This window comes from Sphaeroforma arctica, assembly GCF_001186125.1.
Source record: "Sphaeroforma arctica JP610 unplaced genomic scaffold supercont1.32, whole genome shotgun sequence".
NCBI lineage: Eukaryota > Ichthyosporea > Ichthyophonida > Sphaeroforma > Sphaeroforma arctica.
Window position 1 is genome coordinate 12,251 of NW_014040526.1, and position 19,609 is coordinate 31,859.

The following is a 19,609-nucleotide window of genomic DNA, read 5'->3' on the forward strand; positions in this document are numbered from 1 at the left end:
CACACGCACACACACACACACACACACATATATATATATATATATTTATATGTATACACCCTCAGACTTGGATTTGTCTTTGTGTGCACATCTACAATAGTTCATATAATCTATTTTGATGTATAGATTTCGACAGCATAACACAATTCATTTATTGTGTATAATTGTCCGTAGATAAACTTTCCGAGAAACATAGTCTGGAGTAGTGTGACAATCATTTTCTAACTCTAAGCCCTTACTTTGCAAATCGAGAGTGTATATAATATGTATGTATAGATTAGAAAACAGGGTTGTATGATTTTGTATATGTTGTGTGGTGTGTTCTTTACGATGAAATGCTGATCAACACCAGCGTATCAACTGCAGCGACTTATTTTGTCTCGTTGTGGCTACATTATTGTTTTTCATGCAGGTCCTCGATCTTAAGAATGCTATAAATGATAGAGAGGGCTTGGGAGCCCCAGAACAGCAGAAGCTCATCCACTCAGGCAAAATTTTGATGAACGACAACACACTCGCCTCGTACAACATCAAGGAAGGTGACTTTGTTGTTGTTATGGTCAATGGACCTAAAAAGACTGCTGCGTCCCCTGCCGCAAAGGCTTCCTCGCCCACTCCAGTTGCCGCCCCTACACAATCTGAAAGTTCTCCAGGTTAGTTGTTTATTATCACAGCATTTCGTTTTATCTCTCTTCAGGATTTCCTATATAAAAATATTACAGTCCCTCACTGTTGTAGCTGGTGTATGTATCCATCACTTCACCGACTATGGAGTTCGGAGGTCGCTTTCGAAGTCTAGTAAGCCGCGGACAATTCTTTATTTTTATACGTCAAAGTCGACTAGCGCCTAGTCTCACAGCTACTGATTATTTGGAGTGCAGTATTTCCAACATATGTCACGCTGATACCTTGATTTCTCCTTTCAGCACCACCACCAGCTGCCACCCCGGCAAGTACAAATCTAGATGAGGCAACTATCACTCGGTTGTCTGATATGGGTTTCCCACGAGAGGCTTGCATACAGGCCCTGAATGCTGCATTTGGTAACGGAGACCGAGCGGTAGAATACCTCATGAGCGTATGTTTGATTGTATGCACTTAGTCAACTGCAGCTGATAACATATGGTGGCTGTTATCGCTGTGCATTCCGTGCACGGATTTGAGTCTTAGTCAGGGGTGATTTCGGCTGAAATTATACTTCGCGAATTACAAGCGTTACGGAAACAACTGCTCTGCAAATTCAACTATTACAGTAATTTTTTTCTCGAATGAGAGCCGGCCGTCGTCATCATTCTGACCTTTGGATATCGTTGTATAGCTAGAATATCCATGAGGGCAACGGGCTTCTCACTCTTATCATGTTATATAGTTGTGTTACGACACAGGGTAACGAAATTCACCCTCTATTACGACACAAGTCTATAGCTTGTACACCATCCTTGATTGTAGTATTTGATTATGGACTTCCGTTTCACGTAACAGGGTATTCCTGAGCAACCAGAGGCACCCGAGTCAGAGCACATGGACGACGGCGAGGACGAACCCGACTCTACAGGACCGCAGGGTGACCAAGGTATGCACAACTTTTACGGATCAAATTTTACTCTTGTATGGCAATCCTGGTCAGACTACACACACACATTGTCTATCTATATATACGTTTCGTACCAAATATTTCGATGCAGGAACTGGAGCACTCGCGTTCCTTAGGACGCAAGCCCCTTTCATACAGATGAGAGCTGCCATCCAGCAGAATCCACAGTTACTACAGCCTTTGCTTCAGCAGCTTGGAAGCACAAATCCCGACCTTTTACATGTACGTACCGATTTGTGGCCGAGGGCTTTATTGTTCAATTTTTCAGGGCGGTGTAGCTTAGTGTGGCAGCATGACTATTCTTCTATAATCTATAATTAATTCAAACCTGTCCGATTTTCTATGTAGATGCTGAATAATAATCAAGAAGAGTTTCTAACACTACTAAATGAGACGACTGGCGGCGGCGCTCCATCAGGACAAGTACAAATTCGAGCAACTCCTGAGGAGAAGGCGGCTATCGATAGGGTTCGTTTTTGTATTAGTACTGTTTCAGATTGAAAGTTTCTTGAGTCGGAAAGACAATTTTATTATACTGTAGGTGCTTTATAAAGCAATTGTTATGAGTGTCAAATCAAGTGAATCCGAAATATGATGGTAATTGTATACGCGGATGCAAAGTATTCTTCAGTAGCACATACGTGTACATTCAGGCCTGCAGATGTGTATTCTTGTTGTTGCATTTCAGCTATGTAGGCTTGTTGTTGCATTTCAGCTATGTAGGCTTGTTGCATTTCAGCTATATAGGCTTGTTGCATTCACGCAAACATCAATGCAAACTTCGTTAAATGATCATATGAAAACTTGCCATGGCTGTACTTTTTTGCGGGACATGTCCTTTTCCGATCAGAACTTTTTGAATAATTCTCTATTATTTTGCAGTCTAGTCTGTAGCTATTACAGTTGAAATGGTTTATGGATGATTGGGTGTATACGGATATCTGGTCGCAATATGGCTGAGCATCATTTACACGGCTACGCAAGAGCGAGCTTAGCTACCTTCCTTTTATGTAGCCTTAAGTGTCATCATAGCTCGAATTTTCAATGGAAGTTCTTGTCACAATTGTACAAACTACGATTGCGCCTTTTTCTTGTATTCATGTTGATAACCCGGTTTTTTTAATTCCCGGTAGTTGGTTGCCTTAGGTTTTGAGAAGGGACAAGTCATCGAGGCATACTTTGCCTGTGACAAGGATGAAACTCTGGCCGCAAATTATCTGTTCGACAGCAACAATTGGGATTAATGGATTTGTCTCATTATAAGTACCTTCAGCTCTGCGTTGCTCTCCATGTCGTTTCAAATTGCCGGGACAAATTGAAAACATTATCAGTTCAAGCAGCCATTAAGTAGTTATGAATAACAACTGTTTCCTGGTTAAATATCTGTCAACAGAGAGTGAATAGGCAATCGGTTTTTAATAAATATTATTTGCAAAAGCGAGGGATTTATGAGAATTATTCGCAATACCAAAGATTAACTGCCATCATGTCTCTCTCAATTCGTGGAGGCCGACGCACTTGTTTCAATCATTGAAATTGTGCTTCGTCTTGTTCGCTTGTCGCCTGGAATGTCACTACGAGCCGCGTCATTCCAGACCCTAAAGTCCTCAGCAGATGTCTCCTCTATCGCTTCTGTAGGTACATGGTGTGCAGTCTCAGGCGAAGTGTCAACAGCTTCTGAGAGACTATTTTGGGCGGATGGTGATGTCATTTCTATCGGTTCTGTTGATACTATTGTAGGATCTGTATTTGGTATGGTATCTTGGATGGGTGTTGACTGTGTGATTGACGGATCCTCCATAGCGATTGCAATATCCCCCACTTTAGCAACTTTGTTCTCATCGGACGTTGTGCTGGGTTTGTTCTCATCGTAGGTTATGCTAGGCTTCTCCGTCTCGTCAACGGTCGCATCTTCGGGTTCAGCTGGTGCGGCTTTCTTCGTTGTCTGTGGCGATTCTTTTGGTGGCGTCATCGTGCGTGATGCTTGTTCAATAGCCAGCAGTGGCGCAAAGATCTCCTTGAAGTCTATATCTGCAACAGAGAATCTACCAGAGCCTGCAGTAGAGCTCTGAGAGTTTGCGAATATGGCATGGAACCCTCGCGCGATAAAGGGCACGGCATCTGAAAGTGATGGAAGAAGGCACATATTGAAACGGACATACAATTTCGGGTAGGGCGAGGCCCAATGGTCGACTAATTTAAAAACATGTCTGCGGTTATACTTGCTCATGCTGTACCATTAACAACGTGGCCAGAATAATGTACGAGGCTATGTTCATACCTGTTGAAAGCAACTGCATAAACCTAAGACTCTGGTTCACAATCTCGGGGTCGTCATCTTCCCGCGCTTCAAAAACATTTTGATGAGTGAACACTACGAGTGCCACTATATTATTCAAATGTTCGCTTACGATCCTTCGTATCGTATTGGCTGTCGCCAGAGGCGCGCAGTGTCGTAGATTGTTATAAGCGTCCACAAAACTGAGTACACATCATGGAAAGAATCAGCAAAAATTCATTATCCCACAGCGTGATTTTTCTAACCAAAATGGTTGAGAATGTGATAAAATTATATCGTACGTGTTGGAAAGCAATTTTCTACAAATCTTCATGCATAAGCACAAGCCTGAAGACAATCAAAACACACTAACCCGTTCACCAGCGTGGCCAGATAGGGGAATTCATTCAAAGCGGCTGAAGGTTGTTCAAAGTTCGAATTGCTCGGTTGACCTTCTGCAATATAACAAATAATTTTAGCACGTCAAAATTTAGAACGAGCAGCTTATCTCCAATGTTGGAATAGCCATCATTCCTTGTATATCAACTGGATCTATTCGACTACAGTATCTGGTTTCGGCAGATTGAACAAGGTTGATTCTTCTGGATACAGAGACCGACAATATTGACAACCTATTTTACATACTTGTGTATTCAATCGTCTCGGCACTCGTAGCAGCTGCTCGGTGTAGTGATGCAGCTCCTGCTGAAGATGTGATTACGTTTCTAGGCTTCGTTTTCAATGCCTTAGCGAACGCATTGGTCGTGTTTGAGGTTGCTTGGGCAAATAGGGTTATGATCCTCCCACAGAATAGCTCAGGGAGCAAGCCACGAAAATCAACACCAACCCTACCCAAGCTGGACCCCAGGTACATGCATTGGCCCAACAAGGAATTGATCAGAGTTCCTGTAAGACCATATCAATTTACAGTGAGGCTCGGTATTATGACGCAGTTATAGCATCTCAATCGCATATAAGAAAGTTGGCCCACTCTAGGTTGTCAAAGATTCAGAAGTTTTGCACCTACCCTCAGTCACTCGCGGTAGCTGAGATTTCAACATCGTCATGAATGCTGCCACAATATGATTCACCCATCCGTACATGAGTTGGCGAGACTGTAAATCACCTGACACAGGTTGTGTGAGAATTTTTGCGAAGTAAGCGATTTTGTTGGTGAGTTCGCATTCATCGAGAACTTTTCGTAAAATATTTATCTGTATAGATCAAATTGCACCATCAGTCGAACGATACAGTTGGGTTACTCACCTTTCCTTGTACCAGAATCCGGAAAGATGGCTCGATAGTGAGTTACAATATCAAACAATCCAATACGGCTGTATAAAGTATTGGTGAAAGGTTAAAATTGTTTTCAGAATATAGGATCGAACGGATTTCAGTAAACTTGAAATGGTAATGAGAAAATGTTTTGTCCGCTCTGCAGTGGACTTGTATAAAACAAATGAAAGGTCGCAGCGATCACCATCCGACTTACAAAGTTTCTATATATTTGTTGGTGTACGCGTAAGCGTCTGTGTCGCTCAGAGCATCCACATTTGTTTTCAGCCACAGGCCACGGGCGCTCAAGAACTTCAGTCGGAGCTCCTAAAAGTTACGTGTCGCACAGTGGATGCCAGAACGAGTGTTCGCACGAGAGCAGTGGTGTGTACATTGTAAAGAACAAAGTTGGTAGCATTTAATATCGTATTGCTTAAATACGAGAGATACCATAAGCAGGTAATCCAAGACGGTTCACCTCACGTCTAGGATCAACTACACGAGAAGAAATGTTTGAATACCACAAATCGTGTGATAAGTTACTTACTTTCTCCGTGAAACAATTCATGCGCCGCAAATGGCCAACGACGCGGAGGCAAGCTGGCAGATTTATGTCACCTCGTAGTAGCTGAAAGAGAATGTGAACGGTATACTGTCAGACTGTCCTTGAAGAACATATTGTAGCTCTCATGCCAAAGCTCGTTTATGCACGTAACAATTTTACAAGCACCACACGGCAGCAACGACAACTTCAAAAAAATTCAAGATCCTGCGTAATCAGCACGAGCCACTTTATGGATAGATGCAGCAATTAGCGCCATACCTGCATCAGCTGAGTCAACATGACCTTCTTAGCCTCGGAAACCTCATCAACAACTTGTGCAAACAAGGATATCGCGCCATGTTTGCGAGAAATTCGAGTGACAGTATTGTCTAGATCTAAGGCTTCCTCGTAGTGACCATTGCGCACGCACGTGTCCATGAGCTGCGGTACTTCTAGAATCTCCAGAAGCTGCATACAGAAAGATAGCCTTCAGTGATTGGAATCCTTCCATCATATTGTCACCACAGCCCACCTTTGCAACTCAGGAAAGCGCGCAGAGTGCGTGAGCGTATATTAGAATGACGAAAGCATGGATTAGTTCCGTCTACCCGGACAGCAAATTGCTATACAAACTATTAGGAGTACGTAGTTACCTGCGAGTGATACTGCAGCGTTGCGAAGAGAGAGTGTCGCTTGGTGGTCAGCGAAGGTGTGTCTCGGACGAACGAATGGCATTGTTCAGTCAGCAACGGAAGCCTCTCTTGCAGCCGCACAATATTATTGGCCAGCTGCTTGAATTCTAAGAACACGTCCTTCGAGCATTTGGCCGTCTGAATGAATCCTGCAGTGAGACGAACCCCGTGAAGGAAATTACATACAATTATATAGGAGGTCCTCTTGATACTGAAATAGCTTTGACTTGGCTCTGTTCTTTCATTCAGAGAAGGGCGCGTCAACGACGCGGCACAAAAATATAGTTACTTGCTTGCAGAGATCGTGCGGCATCACTTAAAGCTATACACCTGGGGCACATAATGAATTCCGAATATGTACAGCAGTACAAGCACAATCCCTATACAGGGAGCAACACAATTTCCAAGTCAGCCATCTACGATGCCATCTACAAGACAGAAAGTCATTGAGCCAGAAACGCTCGTGTGAGACACTACACGAAAGCGATTGATACACATACACACACACACACACACATACATACATACACACACACACACACACACATATATATATATATATATATGTGTGTGTGTATATATATATTGGCACACTGGAAACGTCGCCAATAAAATGAAAACATACAAACAACAATATCGTTCTCCAAATACAGTACCATACAAACCCAATATAAACCCACCAACTATGTGCTAGTAGAGGTACTCTAGGGAATGACGGTACAAATACGTCACACCCGGCACATTTGGTCGCAGTGTCAGAGCCGCTCTGCACCGATCACAACAACCAAGTGGCCAATATAACACGAAACTACACTCAAGTATCGGACGAAACGCTTTTAAGTAGTTTTTCTATCACGAACAGCAGTAACCACCGCTACATTCAGTCGAGACAAACGCGAGTACTCAAAACAGAACGCGAAAACAAACACTCGACGCCTTGAAATAGCTTGCACCCACACATCTCATAGTGCATATAATATTTAGACAAAAGAATATCGATAATCTGATTCAAGGACCAATGAATGGTTTACTTGCGATACAATCCATATACAAACGCACAGATTGGCGTAGCTCCAACTTACAGTGTATCTCGTTCAAGCATCTGTGGTTGCTGCATACAACCACACGCACACACACATTCGCTGACATACTATTTCAAGCATTTGGAATGGCACTGTGAGGGTAATGTATTGATGACACACCTCGGTAATGCTGGAACGCTAAATCCCTAGTGTCGTTGACCAGGCGCTTCTGCTCCTGGTCCAGGCGTTCGGGCTCATGACTGAGTCTGTCAACAGAGAAGCCCGTCAGTTCATTGAGATACGCTATGTGGTCTGCATTGTTTACCTCACCATCCTTCGCCTTCTCAGGGAAGAGGAACGTAAAGAGCTCCGTGCCCTCCATGGTACTCGAGTACTTTAGGATGATGTATGCATCACTGAGTGTGTGCCATTTTAAAGTCAACTCTGATTTTCTCTTTTTGTTGTTGCGTCTAGCTTTCAAAAACCCTATAAACCCTAGAATCCTCAAATATGATTCAATCTGAGCAATGGGCTAAAAGGGTGTAACCTACGCAACCATCAGCAGACGGCAGTTTCAGACCTGCAGTAATATTCAATCATCTTTGCGACGCTGTGTGCGGTTATCACGATGGTATCATATGTACGTACCATAACACGCAGAGTAGCACACACTAGAAACTATGCGAGCAATAGGCATCTTCGATTAATCAAATTCTATACAACTGAAAGGACGGAGAAAAATACATGCTTTATGTTCCCGGGACAAGGCACTCAGCACGTAGGTATGTGAGCATTTCTTGCAGGCTAAATCTGTATTGAGATTGCAGCTATATGTTTGGGTCTCGTTTATATGTACCAGTTTGTAAAAATGAGGCTTTATTTTGGGTCTAAGGTTTGTCTCTTCTGACTGCAGTCTCACTTGCGGCCATTTCCAGCCTAGATAAGCCTAGATATGAGATCTTGCACACAAGCCAAGGTACACAAGTTGAGTATGCTCGCTCTAAAAGCGGGGATATGCACATATTTTGGTGACTATTGTACAGTATAGCTCTATCGGAAGGCGCTAGGTAGAGTGATACTTTTGCACTCGCGTCGCACGTGGTTCTCGAGTTCTGTTCTCGATTGTCCGTTTGGTTGTTAATGTTGAGTATACACGGAAGTAATATACATACAAATAAAGTGAATATGCTGCTGTTTTTTTTGTATTGTATGTATGTATATATTTACTTACTGGATCTCTTATTATCAATATAAAACTTCGTACACTAGTTTTTGACTTAAGCTCAATATTGTTAGAATAATAGTGTTTGCCCAAGCGATGAACCCATATATCCAGGCCATGAGTATATGCCTATGACTCGAAGGTAGACATGAGATTGTCTGTCTTTACGTTCCAAAGCATCTGCTTCTACTGATCTATCAGAAATTGCACGTACCATATATTGTGCACAGTCTGCAAGCCTACGTTTTTATTTTTTCCCCTTTGGTAGCGCACGTAAAGTGGCTTCAAAGTGACCTGCCGCAGTATTGCTAAGTAGATATACCGCTTAAATCCTGCTTTCTGAGAGAGGTGATATTCGCGTAGTTTGTGCGTTCCACAGCTTCATGCAGACCATTTATTGGGAACAAATGCAGTTGACATATGTGGGTAGTGTCGCTCTTCATACTGCTCACGAGATACATACTTTTTGAAAATCGCCATATTGTGTCGATTTCTAACCTTCACCGTCGTATGCGGGCGGAAATATGGTATGTATATATGGATATAGGTGTAATGGTGTAATTGAACTGTGCTATGGCTTGAGTGATTCAAACCATACAGCAATGCGAATCCTATTGAGTGAGTCAGCGAGCCAAACCGCGATCGAAATAAAAAATAATACCCAAAGGGGTCATGACTTATCCACGTAGCTTCATTTCTAATTTTAACTCGTCGTTGCCAAATTTATTTCGAAGGTATGGGGAAGGATATGTTTCAAAATATTAAGCAAGCGAGGCAAATGTTGCAAGAGGCTGATAGCGTGCTCGGCTTCTCGCTATCACGTCTGATGTTCGAAGGCCCAGAGGTGTGCTGATCTCTGCGTGCTTCTAGAAATAGCGGCCATATATCAATAGATCTGCTATATATCTTGCACGTTTGTGAGAGTAGCGAACAGAAGTTGTAGGTTGCGGTATTTGTTAATTTGATACATTCCTCCAATTTGGTCTAGAATGTCTTTATACGCAAGGGCTATGAGCTTGCGTTTTTATCCAGAGTGGTTCATATTCCATAGCTATCGGCATGGTTGCGTAACTCATGAACACAATTGGTTGCTTACCATTTAGGCAACTCTAACAAAAACTGAAAACGCCCAGCCCGCGATTTTGATCAATAGTCTGGCCCATTTCGAAACTGAGGTGAAGGTATAATATATGTGTTTTGTTCAGCACATATGTTTAGGGAAGTGAATTTTTGGATTACGTATTTGAACCCTGCGATATCACTATCGCGATTTATATTCGGTGTTAAGGTGTGTTAAGGCACATGTGTATACTACTAATGTGTGGTTTTGGACACGACTGTATTATGTATAGTCTTGTGGTGGATAGTTGGTGCTACCTGCCCAGCTGGAGCTCAATTATTTGTTCGTAGATACCTTGTGAGTTTTTTGATTGCCATCAACTCTCGTAGGCCAATTCATTCTGATGTAAAATGAATATTTTCTCGCAAATTTGTATACTTCAAAGCAATGATTCTGGTAGCTAGCATCACTTTTCCTCGCCTTCTCGCTTGACATGGCGTGGCTTCTTTGTGCTTCCAGACTTCAAGGCCAGAGCAAGTGCAGAACGCTGCTTGCGTTATGGGGTTCTCACTTGGTGAATACTCCGCATTGACAGCGGCGGGCGCTTTATCGGTACCAGACGCTGTGCGGTTGGTGGTAAGTTGACGTTCAAAGCGGTTGCATCTTTGTAGCGCAAGACACATCTCTCATGTAGATCATTCGCTTTCCTACTGAGTGTTTGCTCATCGAGTTGTCACTTCATATTTCTATTTCCAAGAAGTGATTTTTGGTATAGAATACAATATGCTTACTACAGAGTCGGACTAGCGCGCTGTTGTATAACTACTCTGACACTTTCCATTTTCCAATTTGTCTCTGCGAGTGAAGCATCATAGGGGCAAAGCAATGCAGGAATGTGTCGTCGGCTTGGTATGTCAAAGTAATAATATGAGGTCACGATGGGAGATGAATTGCTGAAAAGATTGTGACGTAGAATGTACCGAAGTTCATTTTACCTGTGGTATCTGCTCTATTTTATATTAATGATGTATACTGCAATATCCGTAACGATTAGATTAGAGTAGATGAAGTCTCTCGAGACATCGGTATGGAGCTGCGTATAAATACAAGTATACTTGTATATTCCCATATACATCGATCACAGGAGACAGCTATGGTAAGCATGTTTCCGTGCTCGGTGGAGTTAGCCGAGGAAATTGTGGTGGAAGGACAAAAATTAGGCGCGTGCGATATATCAAACCATAATTCATCTACTCAAGTTACAATCAGCGGAATGAAGGACGCAGTAGATGCTGCTGTGTTGTACGCAAAATCCCGTGGCGTCAGACGGTGCGCGTCACTTCAGGTAAGCAGTTGAACTCGAATGAGGAATCGATGTGTAATTTGATGATGAGTACAGAGTATTAGTACTTGTTTGGTTTCTAACCTCATATCAGCATTTAACTGTGTGGACTAGCGCCACATGTGGTTGTTAACGATGCGTGACCCGAGGAGAGGTTAAGTTGCCCTTTCTCATCGATTGAAAATCTATAGTACCGCCTGTGACCGAATCTAATCTTGCATTCCAAACTGAATACATAGGTCAGCTGTCCGTTCCACAGTCCTCTCATCAAGGGAGCGGAGGATGTCATGCGAGAACTGCTTGAAACGACACAGATCAATACGCCGAGAACTCCGGTCATTTCCAATGTGACAGGCCAACCGGTACGTTGTTCTGAATTCAATTTTACAGACTATTCCTTTTAGAGGCGGGATTGTGAGTAAGCATTCGGTTCGAAAAATAATAATAATGTCGTGCCAGGTTGGTTTAGTAAAATTAATACCGTATTGGATACACAGCTCGTGCTTCGCTAGGCATTAATAGTGGAAGAGCGAAACATAACCACCAACGAGTGCGCAAATGATATTGCAGTTTTTTGTGTGTGTATTGTATTCTGAGAAGCGAACATATGTCTGATTGAGAATATTTTACATTACCGACAGATGAGCGACCCTAATGAAATAAGAAGGCTCCTGGTAGACCAGGTGTGTGGACGAGTGGTCTTTGCTGATAGCATCCTCACTGCGCAGAAAATGGGAGTCACTGAGTTTATAGAGGTTGGTGGTGGTAAAAATATGTCTCGCTTTGTGGAGCAAACTCTGAAAGCAAACAAGATTCAATAAAATAAGGTGCTTAAAGAAAATCTGTTCGGTTGCGCATACTATTATAATTTTTAGTGGGTACGCATTGGCGAGCAATCCCTCAAAACTGCTATAGTATTTTGCTGGACCTTGTCGAGAGCGTATTCATAAGAAAATGCTTCATAAGAAAATCTACACTGATCAATATGGCGAGACAAACTATACAACGGTGTATTGATTCTAAACGCCTATACAATTTGATCAGCTAGATTCGGCAATGGCTAGGGTTACAAATCTGGGACCACACATTGTTACTTGCATTCTCTCACCCAATTCGGTGCATACATCAACTATCACATTCAGTGCTGAAGCGATGGTCCTTCAGCGGCAAGTACGAACAATTGACAGAATATTTTAATTACCAGACTTGACCAGCAGCACAATAATCTTCCATTTATGCATGTAATGATCGACTAACCTACTGATTCTCTCACACGATAAGAGTTATATTTCTAAATAATGTATAGAGGTACGATGCACTGGAGAAAGCGGGGGTACTAACTTATACAATACAGAAAGTGGTAGGAAGTATGTTGTGATAGTCTGCTTAGTAATAATCATAAGCCCTCGACAGTTCATTACTTCGCTTCAGGCAACTTTTCGATATCCGTCGCTGCAGAGGAATATATAAAGTCTTGACACAAATACATCTATTCGTACGTTGATTCTAAGTTGTAGTATTTGCATCCGTTTCAAACCGTCAGGAGTGAGATTTCGTCGGAAGGCAGAACTCTGGCTATAGCGATGTGCCTAATAGCGGACTAAGCAGTCGGATACGTGGGAGCTTCCATGTAGCATTCGAAGGCGGACAGAATTGTGCATAATCCACTATAACGTTCCACGACGAATCAATGATACAGGTACACATTCGAATAACCGGTTGCATGCATACTGAACAATAATTCAAATTTAGATTCATTCGAGTAGGCAATATTTGGCGACCAATTGCCGCGTACATGCTCCATAATTACCTCCCATCGCTCCTCAGTAATCACACTAGTACGTTCGTAATGCCACACCATCACAATCTGGAAGGCCATCTCTGTTACTGACCTAGTGCGCACCGGTTTAAGGTCACCGGTTTTATATGACCACTACTCATACTAACGACGCAACCAAAAAGCCAATGGCATGTAAAACACACCCACTGAGACATGGCCCAGGGAAAGCTCGCAGCTAGCAACAACCACACGTTTATATCGGCCACCTCGTCTGAGTTGTACAGTCACACTTTCAAAAGCATTCGGCCATCGCGTCTGAGTTGTACAATCACACTTTCATAAGCATCCTTGGCCGCACATCTGTATTTTATTTTATACTGCTGCCATTCGGGATTGGCTGCGTCAGAAGCTGTGCCCCGTATTCGCAATGCGATCTCTTGCACGGACAGACTCGGGCCGTATATACCAGTACGATCATGGTATTTGGCTCATGCTATCAGTGTCTGGCGGATCAGTGTAAGTAGTATCAAAAGTCATGGCCCAGATACCAGGGGGGGTCTTTACGGGCGAGGACGTATGTCTATGCTTCGAGGTCAATTGTATGCGCTGCTGAGCTGTTAGCTGACCACCTGCTAGTTCATGAAACTGCGGAGTAGCAGCCCAGTATATTTTTTAGCAGTCTTTCACGTCAATCTGCCGTGGAGACGGCTAACAAGCGGATAGGAGCAAATATCGTTGCAACTCACAACTCACAATGAATATGAACTCTCGAATGCTGCGCCGGAATTAACACGACCCCCCCCCCCCCCCAAATTTTTTTCTTTGTCTACAAGGATTGCTTTCGGGAAAGGAACATTACTCTGCTCTTCATAACCAATCAATACTTCACTTTGCCATATTGTGAGTCACCACATGTGTCTTAACCAAACCACTTACCCTCCTACAGTGATCACAATCGTACCCCTTGAGTTTTGCGCGTTTATCTTTACCTCTAACGACTTCAATGTATTTGTGAGGTCGTTTACTTCGTTCATCTTCTTCTATCTTCCGTTTGTGCTCTAGAAATCTATCAGGAGCATGATTTGTAGACATATCAGGATGGGGAAGTATAGTTGCGTATGCAACGATCACGAAAATAAAATCATAATCCGCTCAGTGGAAGGGAGATATACGCATATGATATTAGCCGAGCGAGTGCGATCAGCATGTGTAAATTACAACACGAATGACTATGAATATGTTCTTAGGTAGTAGATATGGCTATTCACTTGCTAAGGTAAAGGTATCCATTAAGACAAGCTATTGCTATGACTGATCATACCCCTTTAGTTGACTATCCATGCTTTTTGGTTGATCTTGCTTTGATGTCAATTTGAGCGCCGTTGGCTGGGATTGCATGTCACCGTCACGTTCATTCGTGGTAGAGCGCGTCCTCTTCTTTTTCTGCTATTGTGACCAATCCAGAACACAGAAAAATGAAAATCTTAACTTTGAGCTGAGCTATGCCATTCAGTTTTTCGAGCGTCTTCGCATGCGGAAAATTATTCCTGAAATGGAACTATATTCAGCAACATGCCAAATTGCAAAGACAACACATACAGATCATAATTATGGATGCAACTAAAGATGTCTAATACTTAATACATAAAGTCCAGTTAGCACATTCGCGGGGTCACAAAGGACTACCTGTTTGGTATTCGCGTACTCTTCACCATCATTTGGTTGCTGTCCATGCTTATTGGTGCCAGGAATGGCATCATGATGACTCTCCGGATCACTGTTTGTGCCATTGCTGACATTGAGGGGGTCTCCTGGCTGGAGCCGTGGAAATCCCACTTCATCCGGACTCCCAGATGCATCATGTCTCACATGAGCCAGAGACTCCTTTTGCACACCTGTATCGGCTATACTTGTACGAATTTCCAATGCATTCCTTTCGACTGATATTTTCGTGTCCTCTTTTGAAAAGAGCCAAGCCTTCGGATCTGATACTCCGCTCGTTAGTTTCTTATTATTTCGACCATCTATCTTAATTGGGCCCCGTCCCGGACGTCCACTCCTCCGCATTCCCTTTGGCTGGTCTTCATGCGCGTGCTGCCGTAGTACCTGCGGACAGTTGAAATTGCATTCCTCTGTACCTCCGTCATCCTTTGGGACATTTTTCTCAGCTACATCCAATTGCGAAGCCTTGCTTTCTGCCTCGAACTGAATGACTGTGCCACTGTCTTGAGGGTTGGTAGCGCTGTTGTCGGTGTCATGTATGCTCTGTTTTCGCAGTGCTATAGTCCCCACACTCTTCTGGAATCTGTTAAAACCTTGTTTCGTCGAGTTGTATGTTCGTGACTTGTCCTCGACCACATTGACCTCACAAGTGTCCTTTCCATGACTCTGTGATCTTCTTCTCACATCCAGATGTGCATGCCTAATTGAGATGGATTTCTTTGCTGCGTTTGATCGTGAAAACGGATCAGATTGTTCTCGTGAGACTGGTACAGACGCCAATTCAGAACTATTCTGTCCATCTTGTCGGCTGTGATTGGTGATTTCATCGATTGGCGCAGGAATGATAAGTGCTCCTGAAGGAGATTTCCCATTGCCATGCACATCCCAGTCTACGCGTCGGATATCCATTGATTCGCCTGGAGCTGATATACGGGCAGCCGTACCGGTTTGATTTCTGTGTCCAAAGATTGCCTGGTTATCAACATTCTTATTTCCAGAAATTCGTTGGTATTCGCTACCGGACTCCTTCGTGATAGATGACGAATCATTGTTAGACCTAGGCGTGTCGGCTGCAGTACCATTACGCCACCTACCCAGCTGAAGATCGTCTGCTGATATAGAAGCTTTGCCCTTGCCAGTTACATTGAGTAACATCGTGCTGTACTTGATGGCGCGTGTGTTGGCATTTCTATATTGGGTCGTTCGCTCAGCAAGTGTGGCTTCCAACTCTTCGATATGCCGTGCTTTACTATGCGGAGCAAGAAGAAGAGGTATGCTTCTTAGACACGAGGACAAGTATGGAGAATGACATCGGAACACGCGGCAATAAAAGATAGGGAGCCATCTGTAGCCATACCTATTTCGATGAATACAACTCATCGAGCGTCGCGTTGAAACACCAGGTGAGGTAAACAACCCAGATACAGAAGATTGTGTATAGCAAAGGCAGTTAATTGGCATACCTCTCCAAGCGCGACAATAGACCATCCTTGTCCGCCTCCAAGATGATGATTCGGTTACTTAATTCTCGGATCTGTTGCTGCGTTGAATTCCCTGATTCTATATTGCTGTCAAGCTTGAGCTCGTCTAAATAATAAGGAGCACGACAACGCGTAAGGATGGTTGGCTTTTTAGAAAATTACACATCCACAACCGTCATAAACCAGAGGTACATAAATATATTTGAAGTCGAAACTTTAAAGAGGACGCAAATTCATATCGCAACCTGTTCGCAGACCTGTAGCTAACAGATAAGTAATCATTATTTCTTGTTTCTAACAAAATAGCAGCTCATTGAGGCTACATCTACCTCTACTTCCGATTAAGCGTACGTATTGTATTAAAACGTAGATCAGCCACACAGACTATAAGCTTCTGATAAAAACACATCCTGCCTCTTTGGCTGTGAATTTAACAGACTCGTAGCTGAAAATGTATTCGTCTCGTGCATAGTCTCACATATATCCACAAGAGCCTATTTTTATTGTAAACTCATATAAAACCTATCTATTGCTATTATACCTAATCAAATTACCGTTGAACTGAAAGGGATATACGCACATGTAAGCCTCGTTAAATCATTGCCATTTCAGCCATCACTCACATTGTTCCGATTGATCGTTCATCATTTTCAGCACCGATGCTTGCAGCTTTGTGATCGCCTCCTCCGCCATCGTGTAAGCCGTAGACATCTCCGTATCATTTTCTGCTTCGACCTTTTCAGCCCTAAGGCGACTCCGCATATCTATACAACACTGTCATAGAGCAGCACATATGCGTATTCTCAACTCACTCACCAATTACACAACGTGCTGGACTACCACCTGATTGCTATAATGTGCATGCGACGAGAAGTGGCGGGTACAAATTCAATGGCACACGAAAGATAAAATTACTGAAAGTTAGCGTGACCATCTTGATGGCTCCGTTCAGATCTTGATTTTTATATGAAGTGCATAGATAGTTATTTATACTCTTCATCTGTGACATCACAGGTCATGTATAATTTGGCGCGTAAATCCTATAGCTCCCAAACCTGTCAAATGCAAATGTCGTGTGGCTCAAGCCTGTCAAAATCACTATGTTTCAATTGCAGCCCATTTCCCCATATATATAGAGGGATAGATTTCGCTGTACAAGTGATATCCATACAAGATGAGAACAAAGTGTCGACGACACAGCACCCCTGCTTCACACGTTAACTTTAGTTCTGAGGAACGGGAACCTACACGAAATTCCTTGTTGCCACCCCTCGACCCGTACGTGTTCAGTGATTATGTCAAGTTCTTGTCCCGTCTCGATGGATATGTAAAACAGAAGCAGCGCAAGTCTGAGCCAAATCCCTCGCTACATGTTTCGTTTGAATTCGAGACGCCTGAGGAAACCGTTGACAACAAAGCGGAAGGAAACGACGAGCACCCCGTCTTAATGCGCTCGACGCAGGCTGTGTCTGATAGCGTGGGTCCTACAGAGTATATTGATTTAAATTATACAGCAGTCGAGGCCACGGACATACCGACAACAAAAGAATTCAGCCATAATGATCCTCGGATTGTGGTTCCGTGCTATCACTGCCGCCTAATCATAAACACATTCAAAAATATGGGAAGTACGACAGATGAGCTAACGGCTCACTATCAATCAATTTTCCGTACTCACATGCTGCGTGAACACGGCGTCGATCTAAACGCGAGTACACGTTGATCGATTCGATGCTCTACAGTGGGGCATCATCAGTCAAGATGGATTTCGGAAGTTGTACCGGAACCAGGTGCTATATTGACTGCCTTTATTTACACTGAGGATAGACCAACTGATGATATCTCAAAGATCAACGCTAAAAATTAAAAATTAAAATACCATGGCCTTCGGACGTTAGTTCGACCTACTATTTTATTCGTATTTCTTTTCTAGAGAGGGTCTTGAAAATACACCCGCATTGAAGTCTGTATTATTTGGTTTTACAGGGTGTGGACGTGAAGGAAGTGTCAAAGTGTCAGAATGCAGGGTTTTCTGAGATATGTAGCGTCATTATTTTAGGAACACTTTTAGGCGTTTGTAAATATTTTTAATATTTTAGGTTCTATGCTTTATATTTATACATGCATGTGTGATTATTTCAGGAGGCTATGATTATTAGTTGCGAGACTCTCCCTTAATTCATCACTCGTTCGGTTGGGATTGCATGATACGACTGCCCCTGAGATGTATATCCTTATGCCTCAGGCCTAAATGTGCCTGCTTGAATGAATCGGTCCTTGGTTCTCATACTCTCGTGACTTGTTCATTTGCAACGGTAAACCTTCGTTTAGGATGATGGAATCGCGCATTGAGATAGATACCTCTGGCGTCGTGAAGGATGGAGAGACATACTTTGTCCCCGCTCCAAAGCTTGTCAACTGCCTTGCTATGGACCCCTGTGGTAAGTTTGAGCTGGGTGACTGCACTCGTGTAATTCAATATAGCGATACCCAGCTGTATGGCTCGTACCTGACTTTCAGCTAGCGCGTGAGTGGTCCTGCACCATTCATGGCAATATCACACACAGGAAGCTAAATTAAAAACGAGAATATGAGAACCAAGGACCGATTCATTCAAGCAGGCACATTTAGGCCTGAGGCATATGGATATACATCTCAGGGGCAGTCGTATCATGCAATCCCAACCGAACGAGTGATGAATTAAGGGAGAGTCTCGCAACTAATAATCATATTTGTACACATGTCTTCTAACTTTTCAGTTGCTCCTGTCCTAACTATGGAGCGCGTGCTGTTCGTTCCGTCCGTGGATGCTAGCCTATGTACATCGGATGTGTCTCAATTAATACATGATTCATGGCCTCGATTCGTAAGATACATACATCGTGTAAAAAAATGATATGTTCTGATATTCAAAACAGTACAGTTCGCTGAGATCTACAATATGGTTTGCCCGCTGTGTTCACGAATCAACAACAAGGATATTTATATATATATCCATAAACGTATAAACAAGTCCATATACATACAAATAAATAATACATATATATTTACATTTACATATACATATACATATACATATACATATAAGTAATACATATACAGACACATATACATATACAACTTTATATACATATACATAAAACATATACATATACATAGACGAATGCACACACGTACACATACTCATATACATATACAGAAACATATACATCATATACATTTACGTATACATATTGTATACATATATATGCACATGTACACGTGCACATACATATACATATACAAATCCATTTATTTATTCATATTTCTATACATATACATATATATGTATATATAAATGTTCATGTATATATTCATGTACATATGTATGTGTACATGTACATGCACATATACATATACATAAACGTAGATCATACATATTCACTTCTACTTAGGCATGTGCAAATACAATTACAAATACATATAAAAATCATATACATGTACATATATACATACATATACATACATACATATATATATATATATATATATATATATATATATGTATGTATAAGTATATATATACTTATATATATACTATTACATATATATATATAT

General features: G+C 42.3%; 4 protein-coding genes across 4 annotated transcripts in view; 2 read left to right on the forward strand and 2 right to left on the reverse strand.

Annotated features, from left to right (window-relative positions):
* Positions 1-3,193, forward strand: part of SARC_00895 (hypothetical protein) — a gene marked incomplete at its 5' end in the record, with an annotated part of 5,800 nt that extends 2,607 nt beyond the window's left edge. Inside the window, 6 exons of the mRNA XM_014305371.1 lie at positions 413-653; positions 927-1,078; positions 1,483-1,573; positions 1,686-1,816; positions 1,943-2,062; positions 2,728-3,193. Coding sequence (XP_014160846.1) covers positions 413-653; positions 927-1,078; positions 1,483-1,573; positions 1,686-1,816; positions 1,943-2,062; positions 2,728-2,838 — 846 coding nt within the window. The 3' untranslated portion in view covers positions 2,839-3,193. The remainder of the gene's footprint in view (positions 1-412; positions 654-926; positions 1,079-1,482; positions 1,574-1,685; positions 1,817-1,942; positions 2,063-2,727) is intronic.
* On the reverse strand, positions 2,996-7,799 carry SARC_00896 (hypothetical protein). The gene is made up of 11 exons (XM_014305372.1): positions 7,586-7,799; positions 6,345-6,532; positions 5,971-6,159; positions 5,695-5,775; positions 5,365-5,474; positions 5,139-5,206; positions 4,900-4,998; positions 4,518-4,778; positions 4,246-4,327; positions 3,876-4,075; positions 2,996-3,715 (listed from the first exon to the last, which is right to left on the reverse strand). The coding sequence occupies exons 1-11, from the start codon at positions 7,785-7,787 to the stop codon at positions 3,090-3,092; spliced, it is 2,106 nt and encodes a 701-aa protein (XP_014160847.1). The 5' UTR covers positions 7,788-7,799; the 3' UTR covers positions 2,996-3,089.
* Positions 7,800-7,976: 177 nt separating this feature from the next.
* Positions 7,977-11,860, forward strand: SARC_00897 (hypothetical protein). Its single transcript, XM_014305373.1, has 8 exons — positions 7,977-8,187; positions 9,362-9,471; positions 9,731-9,808; positions 10,207-10,323; positions 10,555-10,596; positions 10,832-11,032; positions 11,269-11,391; positions 11,671-11,860. Exons 1-8 carry the CDS (start codon positions 8,034-8,036, stop codon positions 11,848-11,850), a joined length of 1,005 nt encoding a protein of 334 aa, XP_014160848.1. The 5' UTR covers positions 7,977-8,033; the 3' UTR covers positions 11,851-11,860.
* Positions 11,861-13,157: 1,297 nt separating this feature from the next.
* SARC_00898 (hypothetical protein) lies at positions 13,158-16,705 on the reverse strand (the record flags this gene model as incomplete). Its single annotated transcript, XM_014305374.1, has 6 exons — positions 13,158-13,454; positions 13,746-13,875; positions 14,131-14,255; positions 14,496-15,780; positions 15,995-16,118; positions 16,636-16,705. The coding sequence occupies 6 exons, from the start codon at positions 16,703-16,705 to the stop codon at positions 13,284-13,286; spliced, it is 1,905 nt and encodes a 634-aa protein (XP_014160849.1). The 3' UTR covers positions 13,158-13,283.
* Positions 16,706-19,609: the final 2,904 nt, after the last annotated feature.